The sequence below is a fragment of the Astatotilapia calliptera genome, chromosome 3, assembly GCF_900246225.1.
Source record: "Astatotilapia calliptera chromosome 3, fAstCal1.2, whole genome shotgun sequence".
Classification (NCBI taxonomy): Eukaryota; Metazoa; Chordata; class Actinopteri; order Cichliformes; family Cichlidae; genus Astatotilapia; species Astatotilapia calliptera.
The window spans coordinates 42,310,054-42,325,845 of NC_039304.1; the positions used below are offsets into that span (position 1 = coordinate 42,310,054).

A 15,792-nucleotide genomic window follows, 5' to 3' on the forward strand; every position below is an offset into this window, starting at 1 on the left:
CACATTCTGTCTCTCACAGTTGAAGTGTACCTCTGGTGCAAATTACTGACCTCTGTCATCATTCTAGGTGGGGGAACTTGCACAATCGGTGGCTGACTAAATACTTTTTTGCCCCACTGTATCTTGGCAGCATCATCTCGAATGACGGGGTCTCTGATCGGGATGTCGACGCCAGAGTAGGGAAGGCGGTTGTGTCCTGCGACGTCTCCAACCTATTTGGAACTCGACCTCCCTGAATGTTAGGGTCAAGATCAGACTATTGAACTCTATTGTCTTTCCTACTGCACTATACGCTAGTGAAACCTGGCGCTCAAGAAGTGCAATTACTCAACACCTGAACGTGCTTCAACAACATGGCCTGCGGCGAATCCTGAGAATTTCCTACCGGGACCGAATAACAAATGAGGTCCTACAAAGAGCAGGCACCCGCCCGTTAGCCAATGTTGTTGCAGAAAGGCGCTTCCGCTTTGCGGGCCATATTTTATGCCTACCCCCGCATTGCCCAGCTAAGATTGCCATTACATGGTGTCTACGCACTGGCAAGCGAAAGCAAGGCCGACCAAAGATCACATGGCGTTGAACATTCATGGACGATCTGAAAACTGCCGACATTGCCTGGGACGAAGCTGATGCAGTCGCTGCTGACCGACATCAATGGAGATCACTAGCTGCCCGATGCGCCACACGGCATAGGAGGAACTAAGTGCTAAGTAAGTGTGTCTTTGCCCTCTGTGTCCATCTGTGGGTGTGTGTGTCCTTCTGCCTTGTTTCCCCTCCTTGAGAATTGATGTGTAAACTCAGAGATATATACTCCAAAAGACAGAAGGTTGTTTCAAAAGAATTTTTGTGTAATTTTTTAAAGTTTTATTGACATAAATACATCTGACATCACTTCCTTAATGTTTTTCACACAACATTTTATTAAATGTGAAGTTGAAATTATAACAGTGATTCTAATATTTCTATATTAAAAATAAATTTAATGCCTGTCACCAAATTCCACAAGTTTCTTCACCAGGACCCTTTGTGATAGTTTAATTTTATAGAAGCTGAAGTGATACACAATATGTATTTAGTTATTTCTAAGAAAATTAGAAATGGTTACCACCATACTACACCATATTCTTATTCAAAATGTCTCTGAAAACACAATGCAAGTTTAAAATGTTTAATGCAGCCTTTGCTATGTATATAGTCACATGCATTATGATATCTCAATACAATCAGATTCTGCTTAGAACTGGATTCAAAACTATTGAGCCAATATTTTCAGCTTATATGGCTGAAACATTTTCAAAGGATGAGCTTCCAACAATGAGTGAAACAGTAAGAGCATGTGCAGAAACATCCCATTGAGAAAGAGAAATCAAACATTTGGATTCATTTTAATGAGCTTAGACTTGTTGAAAATGCAGAGGAGCTGGTTGTGAACTGAGCTTCAGAGAAACACAGCATACTGATATTCACTGTGAAGCTTTGAGTGGAACAAGACAGAAAAACAACATGTGGATCCTGTAATAATGGGAGCTTCCATCTTTAAAGGACTGAAGAGGAAGAGCTTTACAAGGAATAATTTAGAACAGTTTCAAACATCAACTGATTGAATCCATGAATCTGAAAATGTATTTCTGACTGAAAGAGACAGACATGTACAGACTGAACTATCTGTTCAACAGTCAGTGTTTCTCTAACAGGAGGAGACTCTTTACACTCAAATCAGCACAGGGACACTGACGAACGAGACCAGATAAAAAACCCAGGATAAAGTTTTAGAGTGAATGTGGTGTTGAAGGTGTGGAGGTGGATCAGAGTGTCAGGTGAGACTCTGTAGAAGGACAGAGTGCCAGCAGGACAGTCCACATACACTGCTACTCTGTTAGAGACACAGGAGGAGGAGGAGGAGATGAAGGAAATAGGCGTGTTTCTGTTATTGTGCCACACAGAATGAGGACCATCATCAGTGCAGTACAGACTCCAGGACTTCTCATTGTATCCAAACACACAGTCATCACTGTTTCCTTTCCTTCTGATTCTTCTGTAACTCACTGATATTTGGACCTCTCCTCTCCACTCGACCTCCCAGTAACAGCGACCAGTCAGACCATTTCTACACAGTAGTTGAGGTTCATAATCAAATCTGTCTGGATGATAAGGATATGACTGAACCTCGATCACACGTGCCACCTTCCTGTTGTTGTCAGACAGTTGGAGGTTTGTGTTCACTGTGTTTGTGTCAATTGTGAGTTGACAGGAATCTGATGAGAGAACAAACACAATCCAGCTGCAGTTATTGATCCATCATCTGTTCATTGATCGACACTTTGATGATGACTCCTGACATGAGACATGTGAATGAGTGATGTGACAGTTTGAAGATGGTTGAATGTGTGCTGCTTTTTTTTCATGAATCACAGTAAAAACACACTTACACTTCCTCAGACCTGGTGTCAACCATTGGACTCCAGCAGGCTCCACCCTGAAAGGAGGAGGGGGGTCAGACCAGCACAGCCTTAGCATGCACACATGGACATTACATGGCTCTCATACATATAATGTTAGACAATGATAAAGGAACAGTCCAACATTTTCAGAAATACACTTCAATCCATACGTGGATCAAACTGCTGATGATTTGGACTGATCCTGGATCTGTCAGTCCTTTGAAGCAGTTGGTGGAGTGGTTGTTGGAGCAATGAAATCTGAGTTGACATTAGGGCTGCCACGATTAGTCGACTAGTCACGATTACGTCGACTATCAAAATCGTCGACGACTGATTTAATAGTCGACGCGTCGTTTGAAGCTTTGTAAGATCACAAAGGACGCAGGAATAAGTAGTAGGATTTAAGACTGTAATAACGGACTGAAACAGAAGATGGCAGCACTGCATGTACAAGGATGCCAGCAGCCATTAGACCCCGAAGAAGAAGAAGCTGTGTCCCAGAATTCATAGCGCGGCCCAGCTCAGTTTCCAACAATGGCGGCAGCTAGTTAGTTTTAATATTACTCTTATTATTCTTTCTGGGTCACAAAATAAACGATTAACATATTTTCAGGCGAGAATGTAGCTGTGTAAACCTCAAATATCTGCTCAGTTTATCAGGACACATAGTTTCAAAAGCGCTTTTTGGAGATGTCTGTTACCCACTAGCTCGATAGCTAGCCGGGTTCAAGGCTCACTAGAGCCGTGAGAACACCGGACTCCCGGCAGATCGTTTTCAAACCCACTGTCGTCTTTCGCTACTCAGGTTAAACGTACACAAGTCACTTAGATAACTTCAAAATGTTACTGTTTGGCTTTTTTTTTTTTAAGTATTTTATTTGTTCCTGAGTAAATCGGTTTGGCTGAGATTAAAGTTTCTCAGCCAAAAAGTTTTTACACAGCTGAATAAACATTAAGCAGACAGCTGATTATCAGAAGTGTGAGATGCTCGAGAATATACTGCAGTGTCCTGTTATAGTTTAGATAGCAAGGAGTTTATTAAACTTCACCGAAACAATCTGCAAATTTCATTAAAATTTAATAAACTATCATCTTGTCTTTATTTTTAGTTAGCACACACCTTAAACACTTAAAGCTGTAAGCTAATGATAGTTATATAAGAGCAGATGCTGCTGGTGCAATAAGCTGTACGTTTTACGTCCAATGGATGATGATCTGATTAGTCGACTAATCGCAAAAATAATCTGTGACTAGTCGACTATCAAAATAATCGTTTGTGGCAGCCCTAGTTGACATCCTTTGACTGTTCTCCACTTGAAATGTTCTCCTTACTGTCAGTAAAGTGATTATTAATCCACCTCAGAATAACAAAATCCCCCAAGATTGATGTTTTTGAGTGGCTATGTCAAAGTTTAGAATTAATTCTTATTTAGATACTTTGGCATGACCATTATTGTAATAATTTTTATTATTCTTTCTTTCTTTCTTTCTTTTTTTTTGCTTGTCCCATTTGATTCTTTTGCCATCAGAATTATTGTTTAAAGTCAAAGAAAGATGCCCAACGGATTTACTTTAACAAATGGACCATCCCGGCCTTGCCGTATTGGTCTATTTGATTCACCTTTGTTTTTATTCTTTATTTTATTTTAACTTACTACACACGGGACAGATATGACTGGGGGAAAGAAAAGGGAGAAAGAAAGAGGTAGGGAAAGAAAAACAGCGGGGAAGAGGAACGGTGATAAAGGGCAAAAAACAAAAACCAACAGACAAAAAATACATATATCAATCTCCTGGATCACCTGTTGAAAAAGAAAAAGAGAAAACAAGCAAAAAAAAAAAAAAGAGAGCAACATAATAAACAACATCATCATGATAATCTATGGGAATATAACAGTAAATACTAAATATTGAATATTATTATGCAGAATGTAGGATTGAAAGCGTACAGTGTGCTTTGAGGTAGGAGCCTAAAAGGGTGTAGTTTGTGTCTGTAAGGTATAGAGCAAGCAAGATGAAGGTTTGCAAGACGATATGGCTGATGGCTGTCTCCCAGACAATCGTGAATAAATTGTTAAATTTCCAGTAATGAAACTTCTTTCTTCAGACTTCAGTACAACAAAACAAACAAACAAACAAAAATTCTCTCCATACCTGAGAGTGTCCAGTCTCCAACTTGGATCCTTCAGTCCAGCCAACAGCAGCTTCAATCCTAAGCCTCCTGGATAATTGTAGCTCAGGTCCAGCTCTCTCAGATGGGAGGGGTTGGAGCTCAGAGCTGAGGCCAGAGAAATACAGCCTTTCTCTGTGATCAGACAGCCTGACAGACTGCAGAAACACAAAACAGTAATCCATCAGTGAAAACTTCCCGCAAGGCTTGTTTTTATTCATTTATGTTACTTTTTTCAATTAATTTAGTAGACAGTCAATGCCAGATGAATGTATGAATTGCATAATTTTAAAATCTGGTAAATTTCCTACTGTAAACCACCTGTATTTTTTCAAATGTTCTCCTCCGCTCTTTACCATCACTCCACATTGTAGTGATGGTAAATTTGATTCTTTTTACTGAATCGAGTTTTAATGAGTCACTGACTAAAGTGGATTGGGTTTTTTGAGTCATTTGATTCATGTATTTCTCTTTTCATGTATATCCTACTGCTAAGATGAGTGATTCTAAAAGAAAACAACTATTTTATAGAGCAAAAAAAATTTCTAAAGGGAACATTTATTTTGTTTTGTTTTTATTTTATTAGTATTTTCCTTAAATGTGTCAAATATATATTTTCTCATCTAAATGTCGCCTGAGCTGTGAGCCAGGGGGCGGTAATGCGCCTTAACATTGGTTGCCAACCAAGAAGAAGAAGAAGCTGTGAGCCAGAAGGGAGGGGGTGAGTGAGTGATTCGTTCACGCTATGATTCAGCACAGGAAGGGAGGGGGTGAGTGAGTCCTGAGTGATTCGCTCACGCTATGATTCAGCACAGGAGGGAGGGGGTGAGTGAGTCCTGAGTGATTCAGCACAGCAAGGGAGGGAGTGAGTAGCTCAAATGTGCTGTTAGCATGTTAGCAGAGCAATGCTACTGTGAACCGAGGAGCTATTGTCTTGATGTGAGCTTCTCCTCAGGGTTTCTTCTTCCAGTTGAGAGCAGAGATTTTTTTGTTAAGATACTGGATGTTGTGTTTTTCTCCACAATTTTAATTACAAGCTAGATACATTGCTGCTAGCAGCAACAGGGATGAGTCAGTAAGTCAGTTGGGCTTGTGAATCATGATTCATGAGTCAGTAAATTGATTCTCGAGTTAATGAAAATGACTGCAGAGTCATTTTCATTAATGCCAAGTAGGCACCTAAAACATGCATTGTTTAATATTTTCTTTCTTCCAGTATGAAAAGAAAGTGAAAATAGGGTAAAAATTGTTCTAGATTTTTAAAATGAACAGCACATGAAAAATCATTAGATAGAATTTTTTCTCCAGTGTCATGTTCATGAGTCATTTTAACAAACTGAAAACAGAAAAAAAATGTGAATATGGAGCGGTTTTCCAGACAGAAATTGAGAGACAAACAATTCACAGATATTAGGCAACTCTGTGAAAGTTAGGCTTTTTATGCAATAAGATTAATATGACCATAAGTGGAAAGTCTGAATCCTGACCTGAGAGTTTCCAGTGTACAGTGTGGACTTCCCAGTCCAGCAGATAGAAGCTTCACTCCTGAATCATGGAGATCACTGTTACTTAGGTCCAGCTCTCTGACACTAGAAGACTGGGAGCCTAGAAATGAGGACAGAGCTTTACAGCTTCTCTCTGAAAGGTTGCAGATACTCATTCTGAAGAAAAAACAAAGATATTTGTGGTCAGATTAAATAACATGTAATGAAGAATGATTAGCAGTGATCTACTGCAATTTGTGACAACTGGTTGCCCAGCTGAAAACAAATAAGAGAGGAAAAAATGGCACAGGAACCTGTGTACCATTTTTTCCTCTCTAATTACAATGACGGCAGTCATAGCAGAGAAAAAAAAAGACAAACTGAGTCGTGAGTGTTGACAACAGACAAAAAGTGTATTAGTGTATGTATTAGAAAGAAGAATAAAAGAAGAAGACTGAAGAATAAAACTCTTGGCCATAGAGACAAGTTCAACCTGAGGCTAGTAAACCCAGGGGCCTGAAGAATTAGACCTATGTTCTTATTTTAGTAAAATGGATACAGAGGTGATTGGTGATGACACCTAAATTATGTTGAAGGGAGTGCACTGGGTCAGGAAAGAAACAGAAAATAATGCTCCACCAACAGAACATCAATTATATATTTTTTCCAACCAGGGAGACAAACTAAAAGTTGTGGAGGAGTATTCATTTTTTTAGGGCTAAAGCCTGTCCATGATTGATTGATAATACTTTATTCATCCTGAGGGAAATTGTGTTATCCGGTCTTTAAGTCTGACGTCATTAGCCATTTCCGGGCCCAAACTCCCCTTCAGGTCCCAAAGTCAAGCGAACACACAGCATCCCTGAGAGTTAAAAACTGTCTAAATTATTTCATCTTCAATAAAATGATCACCGTGGCTGCTCTACCAGCTGTGACAATTAGGTTTAACATCCAGGCATCCGTGAAAACAGAATTTTAGCCGAGTTAGAAGTTAGCAGGGTTAAGTGCCATGCTATTGCACTTGTCACTAACCCAGTGGTTAGTGACAAGTGCAATGGCATGGCAGGAAGCTGAAAATGGACCACACTTCAGTCAGGAGAACGACTGAGATAATCCATCCACAATACGAGGTTAGTCATTAATATACGGCTGCATGGGCTGGGCTATGGTTACATTGCAGGGTTTTAAAACTGAGCTTTAAAACGTGCTGCCGATGAATAGTGCTAATACAAACCTATAGAGGCCAACAGTGATCACTGCCTTGTTTTAATAGGCTTGTTCAGATTAAATAGAACAAGATATAAAGCCTTAAAACATGTTAAAAACGCAAAAGCCTTGATAAATGCAGAGTAGTTTGGGCCCAGAAGCAGCGTTCATGTATGTCATCACTTAAAGACCGGATAGGCTGCCAGGCACTCCAGCGCCATCTTGAGCACCCCTTTCGGCCATACAGCCAACAACAGCCCCACAGTTCCTGCAGCCATCTTTATGGCGCTGTGTCTGTATACATGAGATATTTTTGTGTATGTGTGTATCCTGTGTCTGACTGGGAGGAGAAGCTAGTCAACACTCTTCCAGCTGGCGTAGTTGACCTTGAAGGGTAAGGGAAGAGAATCAAACACAGTCCTGTTTTCAAGGAGAATTTTTAATTCCAGTCAGCCTAGGTCATGAGGCACAGCTGGCACCGGTTGGGTAGCCGCATGAAATGAAGATGGTAGTTGTTTGGGTTAGTGCGAACAAACTGCATCCAATTTTACAGTTGGTCTAATGTCCATCACTGGTCACCAGGTCTCTCAATTTCCCATTAAAGAGCTGTGAGCTTCTCCAAGATCTTATCCGTGTTGTGTTAAATGAGCACAGTCTGAATACTCACAGTCCACCAGCTCCGATCAGCAAGAACACTGTTATCATTGTTCCGAACCCAGGTTTCTCATCAAGAAGATGGTTTCAATTGCATTAAGGGGAAAGTTGATCAAAATCATAATTCATCTTTACGTTTTAGAGAACAAGACTTAGAGACTCTATGAAGGTTTAGAGCTAGACATGACTAGACAAAGACATGAGAAGCAAAGCAGGAAAGATAAGGGAGAGGAAGAAAGATGAGACTGACTCCATCGAGAGCCGAGAGAGGAATGCACTAGTGTTACTTTGATAAAAGTTGCATTCATATATCCTTCAGAAACACTGGCATTTTCAACTGTTGTAAAGCAAAATATACTTGGTTCTGAGTGCTAACAATCATTTACATTAATGATTTTTATATTAACATTCTTAGACTTGTATCAGAGCCCACCATCCACTTCTTTGCCTCAGGTGGTCACCTACTTATCGGAAGGTTGGTAGTTCGATCTCTGTCTGCTCCAGTCAGCATGTGTATATTAGATTGAAAGCATTTAAAGAAAAGGAGCTTAGAAACAGTGCATGTGCAAAACGGTGTGAACGGGTGAAAGAGGCAAGTTTTATAAAGTGCTTTCAGTGCTCAGATATAGTAGAAAAGCACTATATAAGAACCAGTCCATTCACAATTACACTGTTCATGTTTTTTAAATTATACATGGAAGCTTTTAGTAGAATCAACATTAGGTAGAATAGAAAAAAATAAAAGCACAAATATATTTACACAGCTTTGTGGGAGGCTTTGACCACTGGCAGCAGCCTCAGAAGAGCCTCCTCTGAAGCAGAGTATTTCTTCAGGTCAAACACATCCAGATCTTTTTCTGATGACAGTAAGATGAAGACCAGAGCTGACCACAGAGCAGGAGAAAGTTCATCTGTGGAGAGACTTCCTGAACTCAAGTACCGTCGGATCTCCTGCACTAGAGATCGATCATTCAGTTCATTCAGACAGTGGAACAGATTGATGCTTTTCTCTACAGACAGAGTCTCACTGAGCTTCTTCTTGATGTACTGGACTGTTTCCTGATTGGTCTGTGAGTTACTTCCTGTCTGTGTCATCAGGGCTCGTAAGAGAGTCTGATTGGTCTGCAGTGAAAGACCCAGGAGGAAACGGAGGAGCAAATCCAGGTGTCCATTTGGACTCTGTAAGGCCTTGTCCACAGCTTTCTGGTAGAAAAATGTCACTGCAGATTCCACTTCTCTTGACTCCTTTTTTGCAAAAAATTTAGACCATATAGCGGTCTTCTGTTGTTCTTCCAGCAGATTGAGTCCAGAGTTGATGAAGGTCAGATGGACATGAAGAGCAGCCAGAAACTCCTGAACACTCAGATGGATGAAGCAGAACACCTTGTCCTGGTACAGTCCTCTCTCCTCTTTAAAGATCTGTGTGAACACTCCTGAGTACACTGAGGCTGCTCTGATATCGATGCCACACTCTGTCAGGTCTGATTCATAGAAGATCAGGTTTCCTTTCTGCAGCTGATCAAAAGCCAGTTTTCCCAGAGACTCAATCATCTCCCTGCTCTCTGGACTCCAGTGTGGATCTGTCTCAGCTCCTCCATCACACTTGACCTTCTTCATTTTGGCCTGAACCACCAGGAAGTGGATGTACATCTCAGTCAGGGTCGTTGGCAGCTGTCCTTCCTCTCTGGTTTCCAGCACATCCTCCAGAACTGTAGCAGTGATCCAGCAGAAGACTGGGATGTGACACATGATGTGGAGGCTTCGTGATGTCTTGATGTGGGAGGTGATGGTGCTGGCTAGCTTTTTTCCTCTGAATCTCTTTTTAAAGTACTTCTTCATCTGTCGGTCAGTGAACCCTCTGACCTCTGTCACCATGCCAACACAGTCAGGAGGGATCTGATTGGCTGCTGCAGGTCGTGTGGTTATCCAGAGGCGAGCAGAGGGAAGCAGTTTCCCCCTGATGAGGTTTATCAGCAGTGCATACACTGAGGTGGACTTTCTAGGGTCAGTTAGGATTGTAGTTTTGTGGAAGTCCAGAGGAAGTCGACACTCATCCAGACCATCAAAGATGAACACAACCTGGAAGTCTTCAAAGCTGCAGATTCCTGCTTCTTTGGTTTCAGTAAAGAAGTGATGAACAAGTTCCACCAAGCTGAACTTTTCCTCTTTCAGCACATTCAGCTCTCTGAAAGTGAATGGAAATATGAACTGGATGTCCTGGTTGGCTTTGTCTTCAGCCCAGTCCAGGCTGTATTTCTGTGTTAAGACTGTTTTCCCAATGCCAGCCACTCCCTTTGTCAGCACTGTTCTGATTGGTTCATCTCTTTTAGGTGGTGTTTTAAAGATGTTTTCTTGTCTGATTGTTGTTTCTGGTCTGTCTGGTTTCCTGGATGCTGTTTCAATCTGTCTGACCTCATGTTTATCATTGACCTCTGCAGTCCCTCCCTCTGTGATGTAGAGCTCTGCATTGATCTGATTCAGAAGGGTTGGGCTTCCTGCTTTAGCGTTCCCCTCAAACACACACTGGAACTTCTTCTTCAGTGCAGATTTAAGTTCGCGTTGACAAACTGAAACAAGACATTCTGGGAAAAAAAAGCAGATTATCAGTTCACGTTGTGTAAAGGAAGAGTTGAGTTGCTTTTCTCTAAGGTATGTCCATTTGACCACATGTTGGTCAATCTCTTGAGACATCAGTAAAATGTCCCATTTATCCAGCAACTTAAAGTTTAGATATATCCTCTTACTGCTCTTCAGACGGTCAGCCAGCTCCTCCTGCTTCATTCTCCTCAGGAAATTCAGTGTGATCTTTATAAATGCCTCTCTGGCGCTCCTCTGTTCATCATCCTTCTGCTGACTCTCTACGCATTCTGGGTAATCTGGACTCAAAACCTTCTGGATCTTCTTCAGCTCGTTCTTCACAAAAGTGATGATGTTGTCCTCCAGCAGCTGGAACAGAATACTTTATGAGTGAGCCAATCAGACTGAAATTATGGATCCAAACATCAGATCCATATTGGGCACACTGACAATCCACTGGTCTACAAAGAGCAGCATGGAGATGACTGTGAACAGAATAGATGTGAAAGTAGTTGTTGTACATGTACAGACCATAAATATGGAGTCCAGCTGTGTTTGATGCTGCTGGGCAGAGTGATCACTGAGAACCTCTGAGCTCTCCTGGTCCACACTGTGGAAGAACTATGAAGAATTAGTTCAAGCACAGAGTAAAAATTCAAAAAGTGACCTTTTAAGATAGTGATTAAGATGATTCCCTATAGTTGTAAAAATTTACTAGTCCTTCTGAATCCACTGAGACTCAACAGCTTAGTGAATTGTATTGAGTTCAAGTACGAAAAGTGTTGCGTATCACTGCTTCAGTAACATGTGAATAAGTAGAAGTTGGTAAAAAAAAAACAGAAAAAATGTATTTAACATTCAGTAACTGGCCAGTCTCTCTTCCAGCACCTTAACATCAGCCTTCCAAACCAGGCTGATTAGTATGTTACAGCTGACAGGTAACTTGGGCGCCAGTCCATGAAAACTCTGTGAGTACCTCTCATCTGACAACCTCTGATTTTTTTCATATGTACAATAACTTATGAAATCAATTTTATACTAACTTTAAGTGTCACAATCTAAAGCATTAAAAAAACCAACACTTTTTCAATAACCAACATTAACATCAGTATTGTGGGATATCTAATACTTTCAGTAAACTACAACATAGAGGAATGGGAATTAATATTGCTACACTGGGTGTTTGATCTGTTTTCTCCTAAGTCACTAAAGAAAGATTCAAAATACATATCCTGAGTAAACGTCAAAGCAGATGTCACATACTCCTGGCTCATGGAGAGTTGACAGAAGAGCTACGTTTGTGTTCCATGTATGGCCAAACCAAAGCAAAAGATCCAGATCCAGCAATTGCTCTGCACTGCATTAAACATCAACAAGCACTGTGCAGAAAATGCTTGAAGTCATGTCTGTAATCCTGACATGTGTAAATTACATCAGGTCCAGAGGTTTACAACACCACCAGTTCAGGGCATTTTTGAAGGAAATTGAGGGATTTTATGGCACTTTACTGATGTGCATTAGCATAGGAAGGGGTGTGTTGAGGAGATTCTTTGAGTTAAAAGCTAAATTCTAGATATTCATTGAAGTTCTAAACTGGATGTTCTTGAATTGGATGATTCAAAATGGATAATGGCGTTCCTTGTGAACATTACACAGGAGCTAAACATTCTGAACTTAAAGCTGCTAGGTTTTGGACAGCTCATTATAGCGGCCTATGAGAGTGTGAAAGCCTTCTCCACAAAACTGAAACTATGCAAAACTCATCTGTCTGCTATTGAAATCCTGCAATGGGAGTTTGAAACGTGATTTGCTGACTTGGAGGCATGCGGTGACACTTCCCAGCTGCTTGCAGACCTCCTCTCAGCTGATGTGGAGTGTCCCCACTGAATGAACTGAATTGCAGTGCAGCAGTGAACTGAAAAATCAGTTCAGGGAAGCACAAGGAAAAGCAGACAAGATTGCTTGTTTCTAAGACATCTTCCTCTTTTAAGAGTTTTCAGGTGTTTGATGTCCCTTTTTGGAAGCAAATATCTGTGTCCCAAAATGTTGATTCGGTCATCTGGATGCAGTGTTTTAAATGGGAGAAACGTTTCATCACTCATCCTGGTGACTTCTTCAGTCTCAGCTGACTGCAGGTTTCCCCAATCCCCAATCTTATAAACATACAAACATTACATTTGCACAATGACTGTCCAGGATGTGTACATCTTCACCATTAAAAGAGTGTCCACTGGCCTGTAGGTGTAAATAGACTGTGGAGTGCTGAGGTTGAGGATCGAAGCCAGAAACTTGGTGTAGATTCCTCTTGGTATAGCCTGTGGTATGAGGTCCGGTCAATAGCATTGTCTTGTTCTAACTGCTTCAGACAATCTGTGACCCTCTTCCTGTAGCCACTTTCTGGGTCTCATGTTTGTCACTAAGCAGTGACAAAATTTTCTTATGATACTGTTTATGGTTTAGCAAAACCGTGTCCCTACCCTTGTCTGCTGGAAGGATGATAATGTTGTTGTCATCAATGAGTGATGTGAGTGCCTTCCTGTCCTCCATTGTGATGTTAGATTCAGGGGGCTTTGCATTGCTGAGACAGGCTGAAACTTTGGTCCGTAGTTGCTCTGCTTCCACGTCTGCAATGTTGTCATTTCAAATTGCTGTTTCTGTGGCTGTGATCAGTTCCACTAATAATAATAATAATAATAATGGATTGGATTTATATTGCGCTTTTCAAGGCACCCAAAGCGCTTTACAATGCCAGTATTCATTCACTCTCACATTCACACACTGGTGGAGGCAGCACAGTTGAAGCCACAGCTGCCCTGTGTCAGGGTTCCTGGGTCGTTGACCCAGTGATTTCAGTTTGTTCATGTTCAGTTTAGTTCGCCACATTAATGTTCTCACTTCCTGTTTTTTCCCGTTTCAGCTTGTCTCCCGTGTCATTAGTCCGATTATGTTCAGCCCTGTACTCACCTGTTTCCAATCATTGTCATCATTCAACCTGTGTATTTAAGTTCCTCGGTTTCACCAGTTCTCTGTCGTGTCATTGATGTTGATGTTCATGTCGTCCCTCCGTCTGTATGTTCAGTTAGTCAGTCAGCCATTCTTCCAGTCTTTCAGCCAGCCAGCCAGCCAGCCACTCCATCGTTCCTGCTTTGTTCATTCACCCTCCAATAAATCCTCTTCATTTCTGCACCGTGAGTCCAGCGTTTGGGTCATCTCTTCCACGCCTTATTAGATTATTCTGTTATTATATGTTACCTTATATATGTAATCAAAGTAGTTGAATTAGAATACTGCTGTAGATCACATTATACCCTTTAATATAGAGTGTGTGAGCTGTATGTAGTTTAGTTCTCATTATACTTTTGAGTTAACAGAACATATTCACATATTAGTTCATTAGATAAATGTGCATCACTCTGTATCCTTGATCTGCTGGGAATGTGTTACACTGTTTTCTTGACATGCTTAATTGTTGAATCATGAAGAGAAGGTTGTAAGCAGGAGACTCTGTGTCTAAAGACAGGGGAGATAGACAGACCACATTCCACACCCCCACCTTACAGAAAGCAGAGAAACAACTGCCGAGGTCATAACTTAGGCGCTGTAACAGAGAAAAAATGTGATGTTTTGGTTTTTACGACTAGCTGGGGGCCACTAGAGACTATAAAAAGCTGAGCAACCCGTCACCATTTTGAGACATGTGCCTGACCCTCTGGTAGCATCTCTCCCGTCCGGACGTTGTAATGCTCTGACTGTTGAATTGTATGGAAATAAATGATTGTTGATTGAGCATTTATACACCGAGTATTGTCCCTCCTTCAGCCCAAAGATTCAAAGAATTGGGAGATTTCAACAACTTGGTGCCGTGTGACCCGGATCTTTGGTGTGCTGAGGAGGTGTAGATTTGGCCTTTGGTGAGATCGTGGGGCAAAGTGAACAGAAGGCCGGCCTAAAACAGAAAGGTAAGCACAGCCTGTTGTATTATAAATACCAAATGTGCATATTGGGCTTTCCAAATTAATCTGTTCACTGAGTTACACGTATTTTCACAGTAAATTTGTCGGTGTCTGGTTTTTGGCGCAAGATACTAACAACATAAGTTGAGGCTGAATTCCAGTGTGTTAAATAAACTGCTTCTACCGAGATACTAATAACATACTACGTTGGACTAGTTGCAGCCACTTTACCTTCCACATTTAATTTTGTCTAATACTGGCTTCTGTAGCAATAATACGTTAGAATTTATTCTGAAGACGCGGCCATTAGTCCAGTACATTGAAGTCGAGGTTTGTTTATTTTGTTTATGGTGTCAGTGACGTCCTGGCTTTTGCCGGCTATGAAATAGAAGTTGATTTAAGGAAAAGCAGATGCTGGCTTCACGGTGCAGTTGAACGCTGGCAACGCGAGAGCGAAACACGTCCGTAGGTTTGGTTTATGATACGGCGTGTTCCGGTGGTGCGGCCGTGAAGTGCAGTAGTGGTTGGTGCTAATTTTAGTACATTGGATAGAGGTTTTGACGGTGGTTTGTGACGTCAGTCGAGCTTTAAGGGCTGCGGTCATAATACAAAGTAAAATTTAAGTACATAGCAACACCTGGTTTATGATGTCAGGTATAACTTCAGGGATGCAAGCATCACTTTTATGATGCGACTTTGCCCCGTTGTGGCGGTCATAAGCGCAGAGAAAGGGGTATTTTGGTCTATGGTGCAGTGTGCTTTAAGAAGATCTAATAGTTGAGCTCAGAGGTTTCTGTGTAAAATTCCCGCTGAGGAAAAGTGTTGTGTGTGAGTGTCAAAGCGCGCTCTGGGTGAGAGAGTGTGTGTGAAGCTGCGAGGCGCGCTCTGGGTGCTGTCTTGTGGGTAAAGCGCGCACTGAGTGAGAGTGTGAGTGAGGCGCGCTCTGAGTGTGTTTTTTGTGTGGAGTGTGAAGCGTGAACACAGTGACAGTGACGGTTGATGTGTTTGATTAGGAGGACATTAGAGCAAATACACATTTTAGGATCAAAGGTTGATGCCTAGTGTACCTGTGGAACATTTTGCCCTAGGAGTGGCGACCCTCCTGTCCGTGGACGCGTGGCCAGGACCGGCGTCGTCCGGGTGCCGAGGTGGTGACTTGGGGAGGTGAGGGCCCCCGCATAGCTACGGAAATAACACTGGAACGGCCGTGTAATCACGGGTTCACATTTATTCCGGACTAGAACAAGACACATTTTGCGAACAAAGGTTGAGTCTAGATTAGTAAAGAAATATAAAAAGGTTGAATT

At 41.5% G+C, this 15,792-nt stretch overlaps 1 protein-coding gene across 1 annotated transcript; it reads right to left on the bottom strand.

The window, feature by feature from the left end:
- Nucleotides 1-1,628: 1,628 nt before the first annotated feature.
- LOC113019600 (NLR family CARD domain-containing protein 3-like) lies at nucleotides 1,629-11,141 on the bottom strand. Its single transcript, XM_026163372.1, has 7 exons — nucleotides 11,064-11,141; nucleotides 10,700-10,901; nucleotides 8,716-10,537; nucleotides 6,099-6,272; nucleotides 4,596-4,769; nucleotides 2,430-2,476; nucleotides 1,629-2,255 (listed from the first exon to the last, which is right to left on the bottom strand). Exons 1-7 carry the CDS (start codon nucleotides 11,064-11,066, stop codon nucleotides 1,717-1,719), a joined length of 2,961 nt encoding a protein of 986 aa, XP_026019157.1. The 5' UTR covers nucleotides 11,067-11,141; the 3' UTR covers nucleotides 1,629-1,716.
- Between the last annotated feature and the right edge of the window lie 4,651 nt (nucleotides 11,142-15,792).

Excerpts from the sequence above, each read along its gene's own strand:
- LOC113019600 (XM_026163372.1), bottom strand. Across the intron at positions 2,477-4,595 it reads TGGAGACTGGACACTCTCAG|GGTGGAGCCTGCTGGAGTCC; the intron begins GTATGGAGAGAA and ends TCCTCCTTTCAG. Across the intron at positions 2,256-2,429 it reads GACACCAGGTCTGAGGAAGT|ATTCCTGTCAACTCACAATT; the intron begins GTAAGTGTGTTT and ends TTCTCTCATCAG.